The 14,991-nt window shown below is 40.0% G+C and overlaps 1 protein-coding gene across 2 annotated transcripts in view; it reads right to left on the bottom strand.

Moving 5' to 3' along the window:
• Positions 1-14,991, bottom strand: part of mrps18a (mitochondrial ribosomal protein S18A) — a 124,169-nt gene that overhangs the window by 62,607 nt on the left and 46,571 nt on the right. The window contains exon 5 of one of the 2 annotated variants that reach the window (XM_059982749.1): positions 677-749. The exons of the other annotated variant lie outside the window; for it this stretch is intronic. Coding sequence (XP_059838732.1) covers positions 677-749 — 73 coding nt within the window. The remainder of the gene's footprint in view (positions 1-676; positions 750-14,991) is intronic. 2 annotated transcript variants of the gene reach the window in all.

The raw sequence follows: 14,991 nt of genomic DNA, 5'->3' as shown, positions 1-14,991 counted from the left end.
CTCAATAGTAATAAATTTTAAAATACATGCTTGATCGTTGGCTTACAAGTATTCTTCGAAATCATGTGTTGGCCTACACCGTGAAATTCAGTTTGGTATCAAATCTGGTCATTCCAGATTCTTGGATCAGGACTCTTCTAACTCTGTGTTTTGTATGGTAAGCATGTGAAATCTCAGTTTAACTGAAGAGAAAGGTTCCTTGCTTAAAAATCAAAAGATATGACTAAATTCATATCCTAAGTAAGCTCCTCTTTTCCTTCTATGGTCCAGTGCCTACATCCTCCAAAAAATCACTACCAACTAATGAAACCCATGATCTACAATCTCATGGTCTAACCTTTCAGGCCACAGACCACTTACACGCATATCCATGATTCTCCATTCTCACCCAACCTTTGTATATGAACTAGTATAAACCTGGTTCTACATTCTTGTGGCTACATCTTTCAGGTCATTCTTTACTGATCTCTGTACCATTACCTGATCTTTCAATCTGACATTAGCTTTGTTATATGCTTACTATAAAGACAGTCTGATAAAGTGCCAAAGAAATACAAGTTACTTCTCTCGCTTTCAAAAAAAAGTGCCTAATAAGGGAATTTTGTGGAGTGCAATCCCTTGTTTTCTTTTAATCCTAAGCAAATCTTACTTCAAGTTTCAGAGCAAAAGCACTTACCTGTTTAAGTGAGGCTTCTGGCTTTTTGGAACATGACCTTCTGGCAGGGCAGGTTTGTGGTCTGGCAGCAAGCCTAAAGAAAGCAATTAGTGCCACACTAGTAACTATAGTAGCAGCTGTATTTTATAGACTGTAAGTGTTGCATGTACATATAATAGTAAAGTTCCCACACACAGAAAGACAAAATGCCAGCATTGTTTTCAAAAGAATCTAATAGCATCACTGTCAATTGCAATAATCTTAGTAATCAAAGTTTTGGATGATTGTGAAGTGAATCTTTCCCTGAGCAAACCAGTTTCTCCAGCAACACCAGCTCCTCTTTGAGATTCACTGTCAATGCCACAGTTGTCAGTTCTTGCATTACAATGAAACCTGCAGATCATAAACCAATGGCTTCTAAGAGAGTGTGTGTCTATGTGTCTCTCACACTCTAATACACAAGCAATTATTAGCCAAAGTAACTGATAGATTTAATTTGAGTAGAATATAAATTAATCCATGGTAAGAAAGTGGAAGTAAACTGTATAACAGCACCAGATAAAACGGAAGACATCGTAAAGGACTGAGAAAATCTCTGTAGTGTTTTTTTACTGCCTCAGGACATCCCAAATTATCCAACACCCAACTAAGTAATTATACAATGAGGTCACCATTCTAAAGTAGAAAACTCAGTAGCAATTTGAGCATAACAAGCTCATATAAAAAAATAAGGATCAGATAATTAGATCAAGTAATTTGATATGAGATAAAGAATCTAGAAGGATCCATCCTACAAATTTTCAGATTCAGATTTATTTATATGTACTGTACATCAAAACATACAGTAAAATGCATTGTTTGTGCTAACAGCCAACACACTCGAGGATGTGCTGTGGAAGCCTGCAAGGGACATCACTCACATCTGCACCAACACAGCATGCCCACAATGTTCAGCAGAATACAAACAACAGTAAAACCAACAACGAACAACAGTAAAACAAAACAACAGCAGCAAAACATGCCCCTTTCCCACCATTTCTCTCATTTTCCTTGTCACACAGGCACTGATAGGCCTTTAACCCGAGGAAAGCTACCTCTCGGCTTCCAGTCCTTGTCCTGGACTCTCAAACATTGCGTATCCAACTTTGGATTTCGCCCCAGAACTCACCGTTCACAGCTTTGACTTTTGGGTCTCAACTTCCGGCCTCACATGGCCCTATAACAGTGGTGACCCAGGTCTCGTGACTCATTCGGTCTTCAACCTTTAGGCTTCTACCTCAGGACTTGCCATGCTCTGGATTTCAAGATTCAACTTTGCTAACGACTGGGTATCAACCCCAGGACTCGCAGATCACAAGTCTGCCCTTGAGTCTCGAATTCTGAATTTGCATGGATCTTGTTTGACCTCAAATTCCAGTCTCACAACTATCTCTGACCTTGGTACCCAGTGGGGGTTAACCAGCCCTCATGACTCCCATGCATAAAATGTGCTATGGAATTTTTATTTTTGTGTGACTAGGAAAATGAGGTTTTCATTTAACACCTTATTAAATCAGGACTTTCTCAATTCTATATAGAGTCAGAATCGTAGAATGAGAATGAGAAGTGTTGATGTAGACTTTGTTCACTGTTCTCTGGATGGGGACATGATCTTTTTAAGACCTGTTGCATCTGAGACTTTGATGACACATAAGCACAGCTCTTAGAATCAGCTCTTTTCACAATGAATGAAACTGGTGGGCTCCAATTCTGAAGGTTCTGTTTGAAGGTGATCTTTGAATGAGGGCCGTGCAGCAGGTTGGGGAGCACATTATCCTCCTCAAACCATCTCAGGTCCAGACACAGATCATCATAGACATAGCCCAGTTTTAAATACAATATACAGTGCATGCACTCTCTGGACGAAAACTGAATGCTTTGCCAAGTTAAATGAAGACAAGGTTTAACAGATCACCCTGTGTTAACATTCCCTCTGAAAATAGCAATCACAAAAATAATTTTATACTGCATTGTACATTGTAAATTTATATCAAAGAACTCTCACAAATGCACTCCATTTCTCCCTGCCACCAAGTTACTAAGTTGTACTGAAGGGTCTCATCCCGAAACATCGACTGCACTCTTTTCTACAGATGCTGCCTGGCTTGCTGAGTTCCTCCAGCACTTAGTGTGTGTTGCTCAGATCTCCAGCATCTGCAGATTTTCTTCCGTGTGAAATTGTTGGAGATCATCTGGTTTGCCCTTGCCAAAGGTGGCAGACAGAAATGAACTGGAGACCAAAAGTAACAGAAGACCTTAATTTTACTCTTATGGTTCTGAATGATTTAGTCAAGGCTATTTAATCCAATTTCTTCTCCTGTGCTACCACAAAGCCCTGTTTGTTCTGCCGCTGTTCCTCCATCATTTTCTTTCCGTTATCAACACACATTTTAACTTTCTGCATGTCAGCCTTGGTTCAGTTGGTAGCAGCACACTTGGGTTTAAATGGATAAACAGAGCAGTTCAAAGTCTGAAGGTTACAGATTTAAAGTGATCAACAAGAGGCACAAGTGCATAGAATGAAAGATTTTTTTTCACAGATCTTAAATGTACTGCCTTCAAAGGTGGTAGGGGTCTGAGGCCTTCAAACATGGTTTTCCTCAGACAGGCAGAGGCTGTACTGGTGCAATGAAGGCAACAGTCAATTTAATCATCAATGGCCACCTTCATTGAATGGTGCTTCCTGAGACATGGGAAGCCCTATTCGCTTTGAAGGATACCATTGTGGTTCCTTATTGTCAGAGGGTGATGCCGGACAGGAGGAACAGATTGATCCAGATCTTTTCTCTCATCAAAGGTAAACACACCAACAATATTTGGTTTCTGAATGTAGATGCTACAGGTGCTCTCTGCATACAGGAAGGAGCTCTATAACTAAAGTTACGGTAACTTGGCTGTGAAATGGAGGTGACATAAGCAGAGTATTTTCTCATCTGTCCTCCAAAGGAAAACTTATTGGAGGTGATGTGCAGCGCTGCAGCAAGAGAAAGTGAAGGAAGGCGTAGGGCAAGTTTTAATACTGGTTGGCACTAAGATTGATTCTGCTAGTTAAGACAATAAATGCATACCATCATGAAGTAAGTGTAAAATGGCAATGAATTTCTAATAGCACACTTGAGAGAGTGGCTCCTCAGACCCAATTCAAAGGATCCCCCCTGCCCCCCTCCAATAGTGGTTGATTCTCCTCCCTGTATTTCCATTGGAGTTGCCACACAGCAAGGAGAGTTCATTATATCTCTCAGTAGACTGAAATACAATGCAAGAGCAGCCCACATAGGAAAATAGAATGTGTTAAAAGCCTGCTTGATTCTCTTAATTAGGAGATCTAAAAACTGAAATCCACTCACTGACTTGTGTTTCCTCTAGATGGCATGTTTCATCTGATTTTGAATCAGTCATCACAGTTAGAGAGCAGGCTCAGTGGGTCACTTTACAAGTAGATTTCACCACCTCGAGAGATGTTGATTGGGGGCCTCTGCCAAATTCTGCGTTAGCTCAGTCTGTACAGCAGATGACCTTCGCCTCAAGTGCAATCCACAACCACTGCAATCAATGCCCCTCCAAATCCACAGATTTCTGACATCAGAAACTGAAGCAGTAAATGTCAATAATTAGGAACCGAAAGAAAATGCAGGGAGTGGAGTGATTTCCTGAAGGGGTAACATTTCCAAAAAGCTCTATCCTAAAATGTTACCCATGTCTCCTTTGCTTTGCTTTCAAAGGAGCAAATATCACTAAAGTTTAGAAGTTATCAAGGGGTAAAATCTAAAGTGACACTTAGGGCAACATGCTTTGGGACAATTTTCTTCGCCACACTAATAAATTAAAAGTTTTTTGGTGTGCAAGGACTATATTCTGGTGTATATTTTTAACATGTAATTTGCAGAGTGATACCGTGTTAGGCTCCTTGTGGGTATCTGTGTAGTAACAATGTCATCTAAATCCAAGATGAATGTGGGTGGGGTGTGCGAAGACCCAGCAGTTTCAGAGTTACATCACTTTTGTTTTTGCTTTGCTGGAACCAGTGGTTGTGTGTGTTCTTCTTGGCAATGACCCATTTTCTATCACAGGCGTGTCATGCACTGTAGGAGGGGAAAGCCAGTGGGCCTCTAAGGAAGTTTGAGGGGGATTGAAGGGCAGTTGAAACATACATCTGCCAGATATGCCTAACTCTAAGCAGAGAGGCTGGACCATACATGCGATAAGATGCAGACATGCTGGTATTTACACAAATTTCTCTTGTTTCCCTATGGCCAATGTTCAGCATTTGATTTCTACAGACAGCAAATCTGTTTTGAGTTCCAAATGTTTTCAGGAGTCAAATGGTAATAAAAAATGGACAACATTCTAGCACAATCAAGTCATTTATTTCTTCATCCATGAGCAAGTAGCACAGACGGTGACATGCTCTTCTGCTATTTCTCAAAGAAACGTGCAATTCTGGCTATGTCACCTTTGTTTGCTCCTCAATACATCTACATACACATTCCCCAGATAAGTCCTCAACTTTGTTTGGATAAATGTTCTGAAATGAATGGGAGTTGAAGGTGAAGTAAGATGATGGTGGGGAAGAGTAGGGATGGAGCAAATCCCAAGGTCATGTTTACTCTCATTAATGTACGTCGTCTGGATATAAATAGCATAAAAATTAGCTTCTTCTGGTAGCAGCATATTACATGTCAAATATAATTTACATACTTAAAATTAACATAAATTAGGCACAACTTGCGCACAATATAAACAAAAATAAAACTTTTACAAAAGTTACGTTTCTGTTAATTTAAATGTCACTAATCAGGGGCATGGATATACGTTCCTGTGGCTGCATTCCAAAATCCCAAAACAATCACACAACTCCAAACTCTGTTACAGCAAGATTACCAGATGGGCAGGGAAAATGGATGACCTCAAATCTTTCCTACTACTCATGTAGCATCCTATCATCATGTAGAAACTGCTGGCCCAAGACGATCCAAAATAGAAGCCAACACACAGGCTCCTATATCCAGCCCATGCAATTTAGGAATTTTCTAAACAAAAGTCTGAAGTGATAAAGTGATAAAGCACAGGATTCCTAAACTTAAACCTGCAGGTTGAGTCAGTAGTAAGGAAGACAAATGCAATGTCATAATTCTTTTCAAGAGGACTAAAATGGAAAAGGAAGAATGTAATGCTGAGGCTTTATAATACATTGGTCAGAACGCATTTCAAGTACTGTGTACAGTTTTGAGTCCTATATCAAAGAAAGGATGTGCTGACTCTGGGAATGGTCCAGAAGAGGTTTAAGAGAAAGATCCCAGGAATGAAAGGGGAGTGTCTGAGGGCTTTTGACCTGTACTTGTTTAAGGTTAGAAGAATGGGTTGGGGGGGGGGGATCGTATTGATCGGGGAGAAGAACAGAGTTGACAGAAAATAAATCAACCAAGATTGAATGGTGGGGCAAACTTGATGGGCCTAATGGCTTAATTCTGTTCCTATGTATTATGAATAGGGATAATGTCGTGAGTTTCCAAACACTGGGCATGTTCCAGTACAACCTACCCTGATAGTTAAGATGACATTGTTAGGTTTAAATGCAGGCCATCCTCGGCTAATGAACAGGTTCCATTTTTACGGATGCCCGTAAGTCAATTTTGTGTGCATGTCTGAAAATTCACAAATATTTCTCAAAGTAGTGACGAAACCACCACAATATTGTAATGAATGCCATCAAAGACATATAAGGTTTATAACAGAGTCACTAACAGTGTTGAGAGAGAGAAAACTGGCTCTGCTGTTTGTGGGAACAAGTGTACAATATATATCAAACTTTTGAATGTTATATTACGGGGTCTTGACTGTATTTAAGAATATCCATAAGCTGGGCATTTGTAATCCTGCAATACAACGCAACAGTGTGCATGTGTAGGTGGAGGAGTTCTGAACCTGAAAACACACCCAATGGAGAGCAAATAGATATGTCAATGACTATTTAATCAGACTAAACACACAAATATATATTGATATATTCAATTACCACAACTGTCTTTGATTTTCCATTGTGTCACTCAGTTGCCATGATACCCTGCAGAAACATGGGTCACTCCTATCTCAGAAGAAAGCAACTCATTCCTTTTACTGTTTGAACAAAAGGAAGAAACTAAGATCTGCTTTCATTTTTCAGTTTTTTTTATTGTAACCTAAGGAATGTTACTTACACAGAAAATAATTCTTTAAAAGTTCTCATGATGAGCTTTGCCAAGTTGTGGCTGCCTCTACAGTATATCAGTGGCTATGTGCTGCCTTCTTGATTTGAAATTCACTCTGCAAAGGTGTCTCTCATTGAATTATCCACCCACCAAGTTCCCTCCCATATAAAACACTGATTAATTAGTCCAGTTGTACAAAGAACAAGAGGGGTTATGGAATAGAAAAACATATTGGTCATTTCAGTAAAATACATGCAGTGGAAGGAAAGTGATGACAAGCATTAGTTCCAACATTGTCTGGTTGAAACGGGCTTTATCTGTGTCGTAATGTTTTTGCTTAAGAATACTTGCAATTATGCAACATTATAACATCGGACAACAATTTTTTTTCGAAGTGTTGCTTCCTCGGAATTTTTTGTTGTTTATGATAGACCACTTGAAACTGAACACAAATATAAATTCAGACCACTTTAATCAGAGAATCACTTGAATCACATGGAGAAACAAGAAATTACATTTTATGCATATAATGCAGTAAATTGCATAACTAAGCTAAAAATGTTTTATTAATTATTTTCAGTTGTACTCAATGCCTGACACTTCTCACTTAAGCATCCAACAATAATCAGCCAGCAGTAATGGATTCCAGTTGCCCTGACTCTATTTCTCCATGACCACATATTCCTGGTGAAACCTTTCACTAGGCTCATCACTGACAGCACCAATTTTTGCAGGGAAGAAGTCTAAATGGGAATGCAGAAAATAAAGCTTTAGTGACATGCTGCACTTCATGGTTTTGTATGCTTGAAGTATATTGTCAACCAGCTGCACATAGTTTGGTGCTCTGTAGTTGCCAAGAAAATTTTCAGCAACATAATTTCAGCAAATTTCTCCAATCCCACGAGTTCTTCGAAATGTCTGTCAGTGATGACCTATTTGAAATGCATTGCTTAATCTTATCATCAGTTACTCTGATTTGAATTACGAATTGAACTAACAAATACACGCAATTTCAAAGAGATGGTGCATGATAGGGAAATCTCATGGTGACTTTCATGATCAGCAGCCCAAAATGCATCAGGTACACCCAAAAGTACTCAGAAAGTAAAATATTTGCTGTCCAAAGTAATCAGTAATTCAGACTTCAAGCTTTCTACCTCCAATTATCATCATGACCTTTTGAAATATATTCTTCATCCAGCAGATTTGGACTTCACATTATATCGTTGGTTTGGGATTGATGCTGATCCCTAAAACCAGCTTGTTGATTCCTGATTCCAACTCTCCCATAGCTTGGTCAATTCTGGAAGTAGACAGCAACATCATGCCAGCTTTTTCTCTTCTATTCTCTTTTTTCTCCTCCACCAGCACATTCTTCTAGGTGCTGTGCAAGTTTGTAGGCTCATAAAGTCTGAAGAATGTCAAAATTCAGCTCCATTTCCCACAGAGACCAACTTTACTTATGGTTTCTGAAGTGGACCTGGTCCCAGTTTACATAACTCCACAAGGAGAATTTTAACCAACTTGACATCTTTACCACAGGCTTCTCCCATCTTTATCTTTGTACATTATTCCTTGAACTCCCTGGTCATCATCTTGGTCTCAATGTCTCTCACATAACCAGGGTCCTAAATAGTCATCAGGCACACTCTCAGATCATTGCCTCACATTCCATATATCCTCTTTCTAACCCCTACCCTGTCATACACTCCACACCAAATGGAAATCAAGAACTTTTTCTTCTGTTCCCTCTACAAAATTATCGGTCTGAAGGTACTTCAGCAGAGTCCAAGTAGCACTGAAGCACCTTCACCTTTTCTACATGTCTTGTAAGTTTGCAGGAAAATCCGCAAACGACTATTTTTCTCAGTTTTGAAAAAACTACTCCTATGATACTGAAAAATATAAATAGTGTATATTCAGGTAAAGCAGAGTTAAACTAGCTTTAAGATAATTACACCAATAACCAGAAATGCTAATTTTAATATTGCCTGACTAATCTTAAGAGCTGTCAGCATTGTTTTGGGAAATAGAAATTCAAAAAGTATTTGAAAAAGGATCTGGTGATTTCCCAGCATATATGAGAAAGAAAGTGCCTGTTTAATGCAGTACTTTTCACAGGCACAGAGGAAAGCAGTACACACCAAATTTAGAAGAGTTACCATTTTAATGCAGTCTACACTGCACACAATTTGTGTATAGAAAGCTTTCGCAAACAACAGAAAAATACCACTATTGCTGGTAGAAACACAGATGGCGACGAGGAGGCACACAAGTGGGCGATAGATCAGTTGGTGGAAGTGGTACTGCAACTACATCTCACACTGAATCAGCAAGAACTGCTAGTTGACTTCAGGAAGGGGAAGTCAGAAGAACAAATACCAGTCCTCATTGAGGGGTTGGTGGTGGAAACGGTGAACAACTTCAAGTTCCTGTCTGTCAACATCTCAGAAGATCAATCCGTAATGAAACACTCAGGTTTCCTCGGCTGCGTATGTCTAGTGAAGACAATCTCTGGCTCTGCCAAACATGTGAGATTGAGACATGAGCCCCCACCCCAGCCCCAAACTCCCTGTTTGTGTGAATGCTGCGTAATTCACTACTCTCTCACAAATTAATGCCACAAAATAATAATGAATACAAGGTTAATTCCCAGAATGGCAGGACTGTCATATGTTGAAAGATTGGAGCGACTGGGCTTGTATACACTGGAATTTGGAAGGATGAGAGGGGATTTGATTGAAACATAAAAGATTATTAAGGGAATGGACACGCCAGAGGCAGGAAACATGTTCCCGATGTTGAGGGAGTCCAGAACCAGAGGCCACAGTTTAAGAATAAGGTGTAGGCCATTTAGAACGGAGTTGAGGAAAAACTTTTTCATCCAGAGAGTTGTGGATCTATGGAATGCTCTGCCTTAGAAGGCAGTGGAGGCCAATTCTCTGGATGCATTCAAGAAAGAGTTAGATAGAGCTCTTAAAGATAGCGGAGTCAAGGGATATGGGGAGAAGGCAGGAACGGGGCTCTGACTGTGGATGATCAGCCATGATCACAGTGAATGGTGGTGCTGGCTCAAAGGGCCGAATGGCCTACTCCTGCACCTATTGTCTATTGTCCATAACAGGCAGTACACTGCAAATGATTATATTTATGAATCGTAACTAAAAGATTAGTAAAGAATAACAAAAAGAAAAGGGCTCATTCTAATTAAACAGTCAAATGTTCACAAGTTGGAGCTCATCTTGAACTTCGCTGTTACTTATGTGCTGGGCCCTTGGTCAACAGGAAAGTCCACACCACCTTCTGAATGTTGCTTGCAATCCATTTCAAACAAATGGGTCTCCCATCGGGTGGTATGCTATGAATGGCTCTCCCCAGCAACTTCTCTCTCATCTCCTCTTGAACAAAAACCCAAGAGCAACCTTATTGTCCTTCACCAAGAAAAACCTCCCACTAATTGGATGGCACACATTCCACATCATCCCTTATCTTCAACACTAACCCAAACAGGCTGAAAGCAGAACAACTGGTCTTACAGAGCTGCTAAATGAAATACCTGCAGCATAACAATACAGATGTGAACCAGGGCACTGCAATAGTAACAAAGAAGGTACACTAACAGCTCTACTTCATTGATCTTCAGAAAATTTGGCCTCTTACAAAGACTCTTACAAATTTCTACAGATGTACAATGGAGAGCATTCTGAATGTTTGCATCGGAGCTTGCTATGGAGGCTTGAATGCACGAATTGCAAGCGGCTATAGAGGACTATAAGCTCAGCCACTTCATCCCAGATACTACCCTCAAGACGTGGTGCCTCAGGAAGGTAGCATCCATCACTAAGAATCTTTACCATTCAGGGACACGCCCTCTTCTCATTACTACCATTGGGGAGGGTATACAGGAGCTGAAGACTCACATTCAGTAATTCAGAAACACCTTCTTCCCGTTGTCATATTTCTGATTGGTCCATGAACCCATGAACATGACCCTGTTTTTTGCACTATTTATTTTGTAATTTATTAAAATTTTATGTCTTTGCACTGTACTGATGCCACAAAACCAATTTCATGTCATAGGTGAGTGACCATAACTCTTATTCTGATTCTAAATCTGTGCTTGATAATGATGATTAATAACTGAGAGATAAGGACATTACTGATAATTTCCCTCCTCTTAGCTGATTTTTAACATCAATGTGAGAGAGGAGATAGACTGATCCAAATCAATTCAGAGCACTGTTCATTAGTGGCTTAATCAATGTTACCACTGCATTACTCTTGTGAAGCCCCCTATATTGTTTAGTCAAGAAGTACCTCTCTTACTCAGTAAGTAAATGTGACCAAACTCCACCTCAGCAAGAAGAAAATCTTTCTGCAAAATATGGATTCCTCACATTTCCAGTTCTGCTGAGGGACCATTCCATTTTACAAAAAAATACTGCCTCAGCTGCCAAGTATTTCTGACAATGTTTGATTTTGTTTTAGGTTGGCTGTCCAGAGGAACCACAAGGTATGCAGGAAACGAGAAACTGCAAGAATACTTTTTAGTGCTACTCAAAACTGCTACGGGATCTCACACTAATTGAACGAAAGGCTGAGGGCGAAGCTCAAACAAAATTAATGAGTGCACCAGTATATGTAATTAACAGCAGAAAGTAAAACCAGAAAATTCCGGATCAAGAAGCCATCAGCATAAAGAGCATGAGTATGAAGATTAGGAGAGCCATAAAAACAGAGTCAGAGATCTACAGTGTTACGTCACAGGGTCACAGGGCAAGTTAAGTGATTAGTAGTGACCGTGAATTAAATTAACCAATAGCACTTAACCAAATTTTAACAATTAATTTATTACTTTAATAAGGTAAAAGATTTGAATAACACTAAGCCAGCTAAATACATAAAACAAAAGAAGGGCAGGAGATGCATTGAATATTCCCAAGCTACAATCCTTTACCAGAAATAATCAATGACATAAGTGCAAACAAGTGCACATAGATGTTATATAATGCATCATGGAGACATGGCTTTGGTATGACGAAGGCTGGGAGCTGCACATCCAAGGATATTTAATATAATAGCAAGGACTAGCCAAGGGAAAAACTGGTGTGGTGGTGTTAAAAAGTCCAGGATGAAACCAGAGCAACAGGGAGAAATAACATTGGCTTGGAAAATCAAGTTGTAAAACCTGTCTAGGTGGAGCCAAAAAGCACCAAGGGATGTAAAATTTTGGTGGCAGTCGTTTACTGACTGCCAAGAAGTAGGAATGATGTACAGAATAACATCAAACAAGAAATTGGTGATATCCATAATAAAGGACTTTAATCTAGAATAGACTTATGCCAAATTAGGAATAATATGTAAGGATAACTTCGAAGACTATACTCGGGTGATCTTTTTCAAATAGTAGGATGAGGAGTCAGCTAGGTAAGGTAATGTTAATACAATTAAACCCTAACCCCAAGGTGAAGCTGCACCAGAGCAGTGTTCTGTCCACATTCCTGTACAGGTTAGAATGCTGGCGCACGACATGAGTGTGACCTTGCCATGCTGTCATTCCACACCATAAGCCTTGGGAAAATCCTCCATATTTTCTAGCCAAGAAAGATCTCCAACCATGCCCTGCTCCTACAGTGTCATCAAGAAGACATGGCCACAATCATCATGAGGAAATGTTGGAGATGGATTGGGCATGTGATGAGAAGAGGCCCACTCCATCATCAAGACAGCACTTCATTCAACCCCTGAAGGGTGAAAGAAACGCAAGAAACCAAAGAGAAAACTTGGCACTTACTATGGAGGTGGAAATGAAGACCCTGAACTCACCTGGGGCAGAAAAGATGGCCAAGGGCAGACAGAGATGGAGGACTTTCATTGCTGCTCAAAATGCCAGCAGCAGAACAGCCAGTAACTAACTAACCTCTTGCATGCAATGAGAAGAGATTAGTCAATAACCTTTAGGAAAGAGGCCTGAGATTGGAAAACAAATAAATACAGTTACTGCAGCAGTTGCACTTACTCTTTTGGTGCAAAAGAATCTGAGGCCTCCCTTGGTCAGAGTTGACCATGGACACTGTGTCCTGGCTGACTAGATATGCAAGCCTGGGCAGTATGTCATGGAGAGCAAGCTGTTGCCCATGTAGCAAGCCCCCCCGTCTCCATGTATCTGATGAACCCAGAGGAACAGCAGAGACTGATACAGTTCGGTACCAACAGTATTGCAGGAGTTCCCAGTCACAGCACTGAACTCAATGTACGACTGCTTTAGGGACTCCAGCTCCGGATTTATTCTTCAGGGCTTAGTCCCCACAAGTATGTATAGCCGCAAGGCAGTGGAGATTTGAGATCAGAGCTTTCCCTCTCCTAGATGAGCTGCCAAACACGGATGACATGCCCAATGTGCCCGAAGCGACTGATTTTAAGGCACCAGTAACCTACCCTTGCCCCTCCTATCAGGAGAAACGGTTCCACAGGCTTAGTAGCTAAGCCACACATGACAGCCAGGAGCTGGTCTTGGTTTTCAGAAGCTATTCAGAAGTGTGAGGTTCTACATTTTGGCAGGAATAATCCAAATAGAACATACAGAGTAAATGGTAGGGCATTGAGGAATGCAGAGGAACAGAGAGATCTAGGAATAACAGTGCAGAGTTCCCTGAAGGTGGAGTCTCATGTAGATAGGGTGGTGAAGAAGGCTTTTGGAACGCTGGCCTTTATAAATCAAAGCATTGAGTACAGAAGTTGGAATGAAATGTTAAAATTGTACAAGGCATTGGTAAGGCCAAATTTAGAATATTGTGTACAGTTCTGGTCACCGAATCATAGGAAAGATATCAATAAATCAGAGAGAGTGCAGAGACGATTTACTAGGATGTTACCTGGGTTTCAGCACTTAAGTTACAGAGAAAGGTTGAACAAGTTAGGTCTCTATTCATTGGAGCGTAGAAGGTTGAGGGGGGATTTGATCGAGGTATTTAAAATTTTGAGAGGAATAGATAGAGTTGACATGAATAGGCTGTTTCCATTGAGAGTAGGGGAGATTCAAACGAGAGGACATGATTTGAGAGTTAGGGGGCAGAAGTTTAAGGGAAACACGAGGGGGTATTTCTTTACTCAGAGAGTGATAGCTGTGTGGAATGAGCTTCCTGTAGAAGTAGTAAAGGCCAGTTCAGTTGTGTCATTTAAGGTAAAATTGGATAGGTATAGGGACAGGAAAGGAGTGGAGGGTTATGGGCTGAGTGCGGGAAGGTGGGACTAGGGGAGATTAAGAGTTCGGCACGGACTAGGAGGGCCGAGATGGCCTGTGATTGTTATATGGTTATATGGTTATATTTGAGGCACATGCCATTGCAGCATTTAATAGAAAGCGTGAGCTTGTCCTCACTACCACCCCCTGATATAATAACCTTAAGCAAAAGTGAAAAGGATGGCAAATAGAAGATTACTGACAGTATTAGATTCAAAGAGGATGCAGTTTCCTCTGACAGATTACTGACAGATTCAAAGATATACAGTTTCCACAAAACACAGCAAACCTGTGAATTGGGAACAACTTAAAATTCAGCAGAAGTGGAACAAGAAATTGGTTATGAGAGTAAAAATAGTATGAGAGTAAACTTGCAACCAATATAAAATGGGAACAAAAAATCTTTTACAAAGTACTGAAAACTGAAAAGATCAATGAAGACAAATAAATGTTGGTCCTTTTACGATCAAAAAACGTGAGAATTCATAATGGATAACAGAGGTATCAGAGCAATTAAATTAATACTGCCTTTGCAGTAAAATACAAAAGTAACCTCCCAGAAATTCCAGTGGACCAAGAATGTAATAAAAAGTAGAAACATAAGTGAAATCAAAATGCTGGAGAAATTAATGGGACTGAAAACCAATAAATCACCACAGCTGTTAATCTTCATTCAAAAGAACTAAAAGAGATAGCCATGGAAATGGTAAATGCATTGGACGTTATAGATTCTATAGGTTCTATAAATTCTATAGATTACTGAATGGCTCATGAAGACTGGAGTTGGCAAATGTAATTCCACTTTATTAAAAAAAAATGTTAGAATAGGTAAGGGAGAGCTATTGAATGCAGTGCATTTGAATTTT

This window comes from Hypanus sabinus, chromosome 10, assembly GCF_030144855.1.
Source record: "Hypanus sabinus isolate sHypSab1 chromosome 10, sHypSab1.hap1, whole genome shotgun sequence".
In the NCBI taxonomy this organism is placed as follows: domain Eukaryota; kingdom Metazoa; phylum Chordata; class Chondrichthyes; order Myliobatiformes; family Dasyatidae; genus Hypanus; species Hypanus sabinus.
This window is presented reverse-complemented; position numbering and strand designations above follow the sequence as displayed.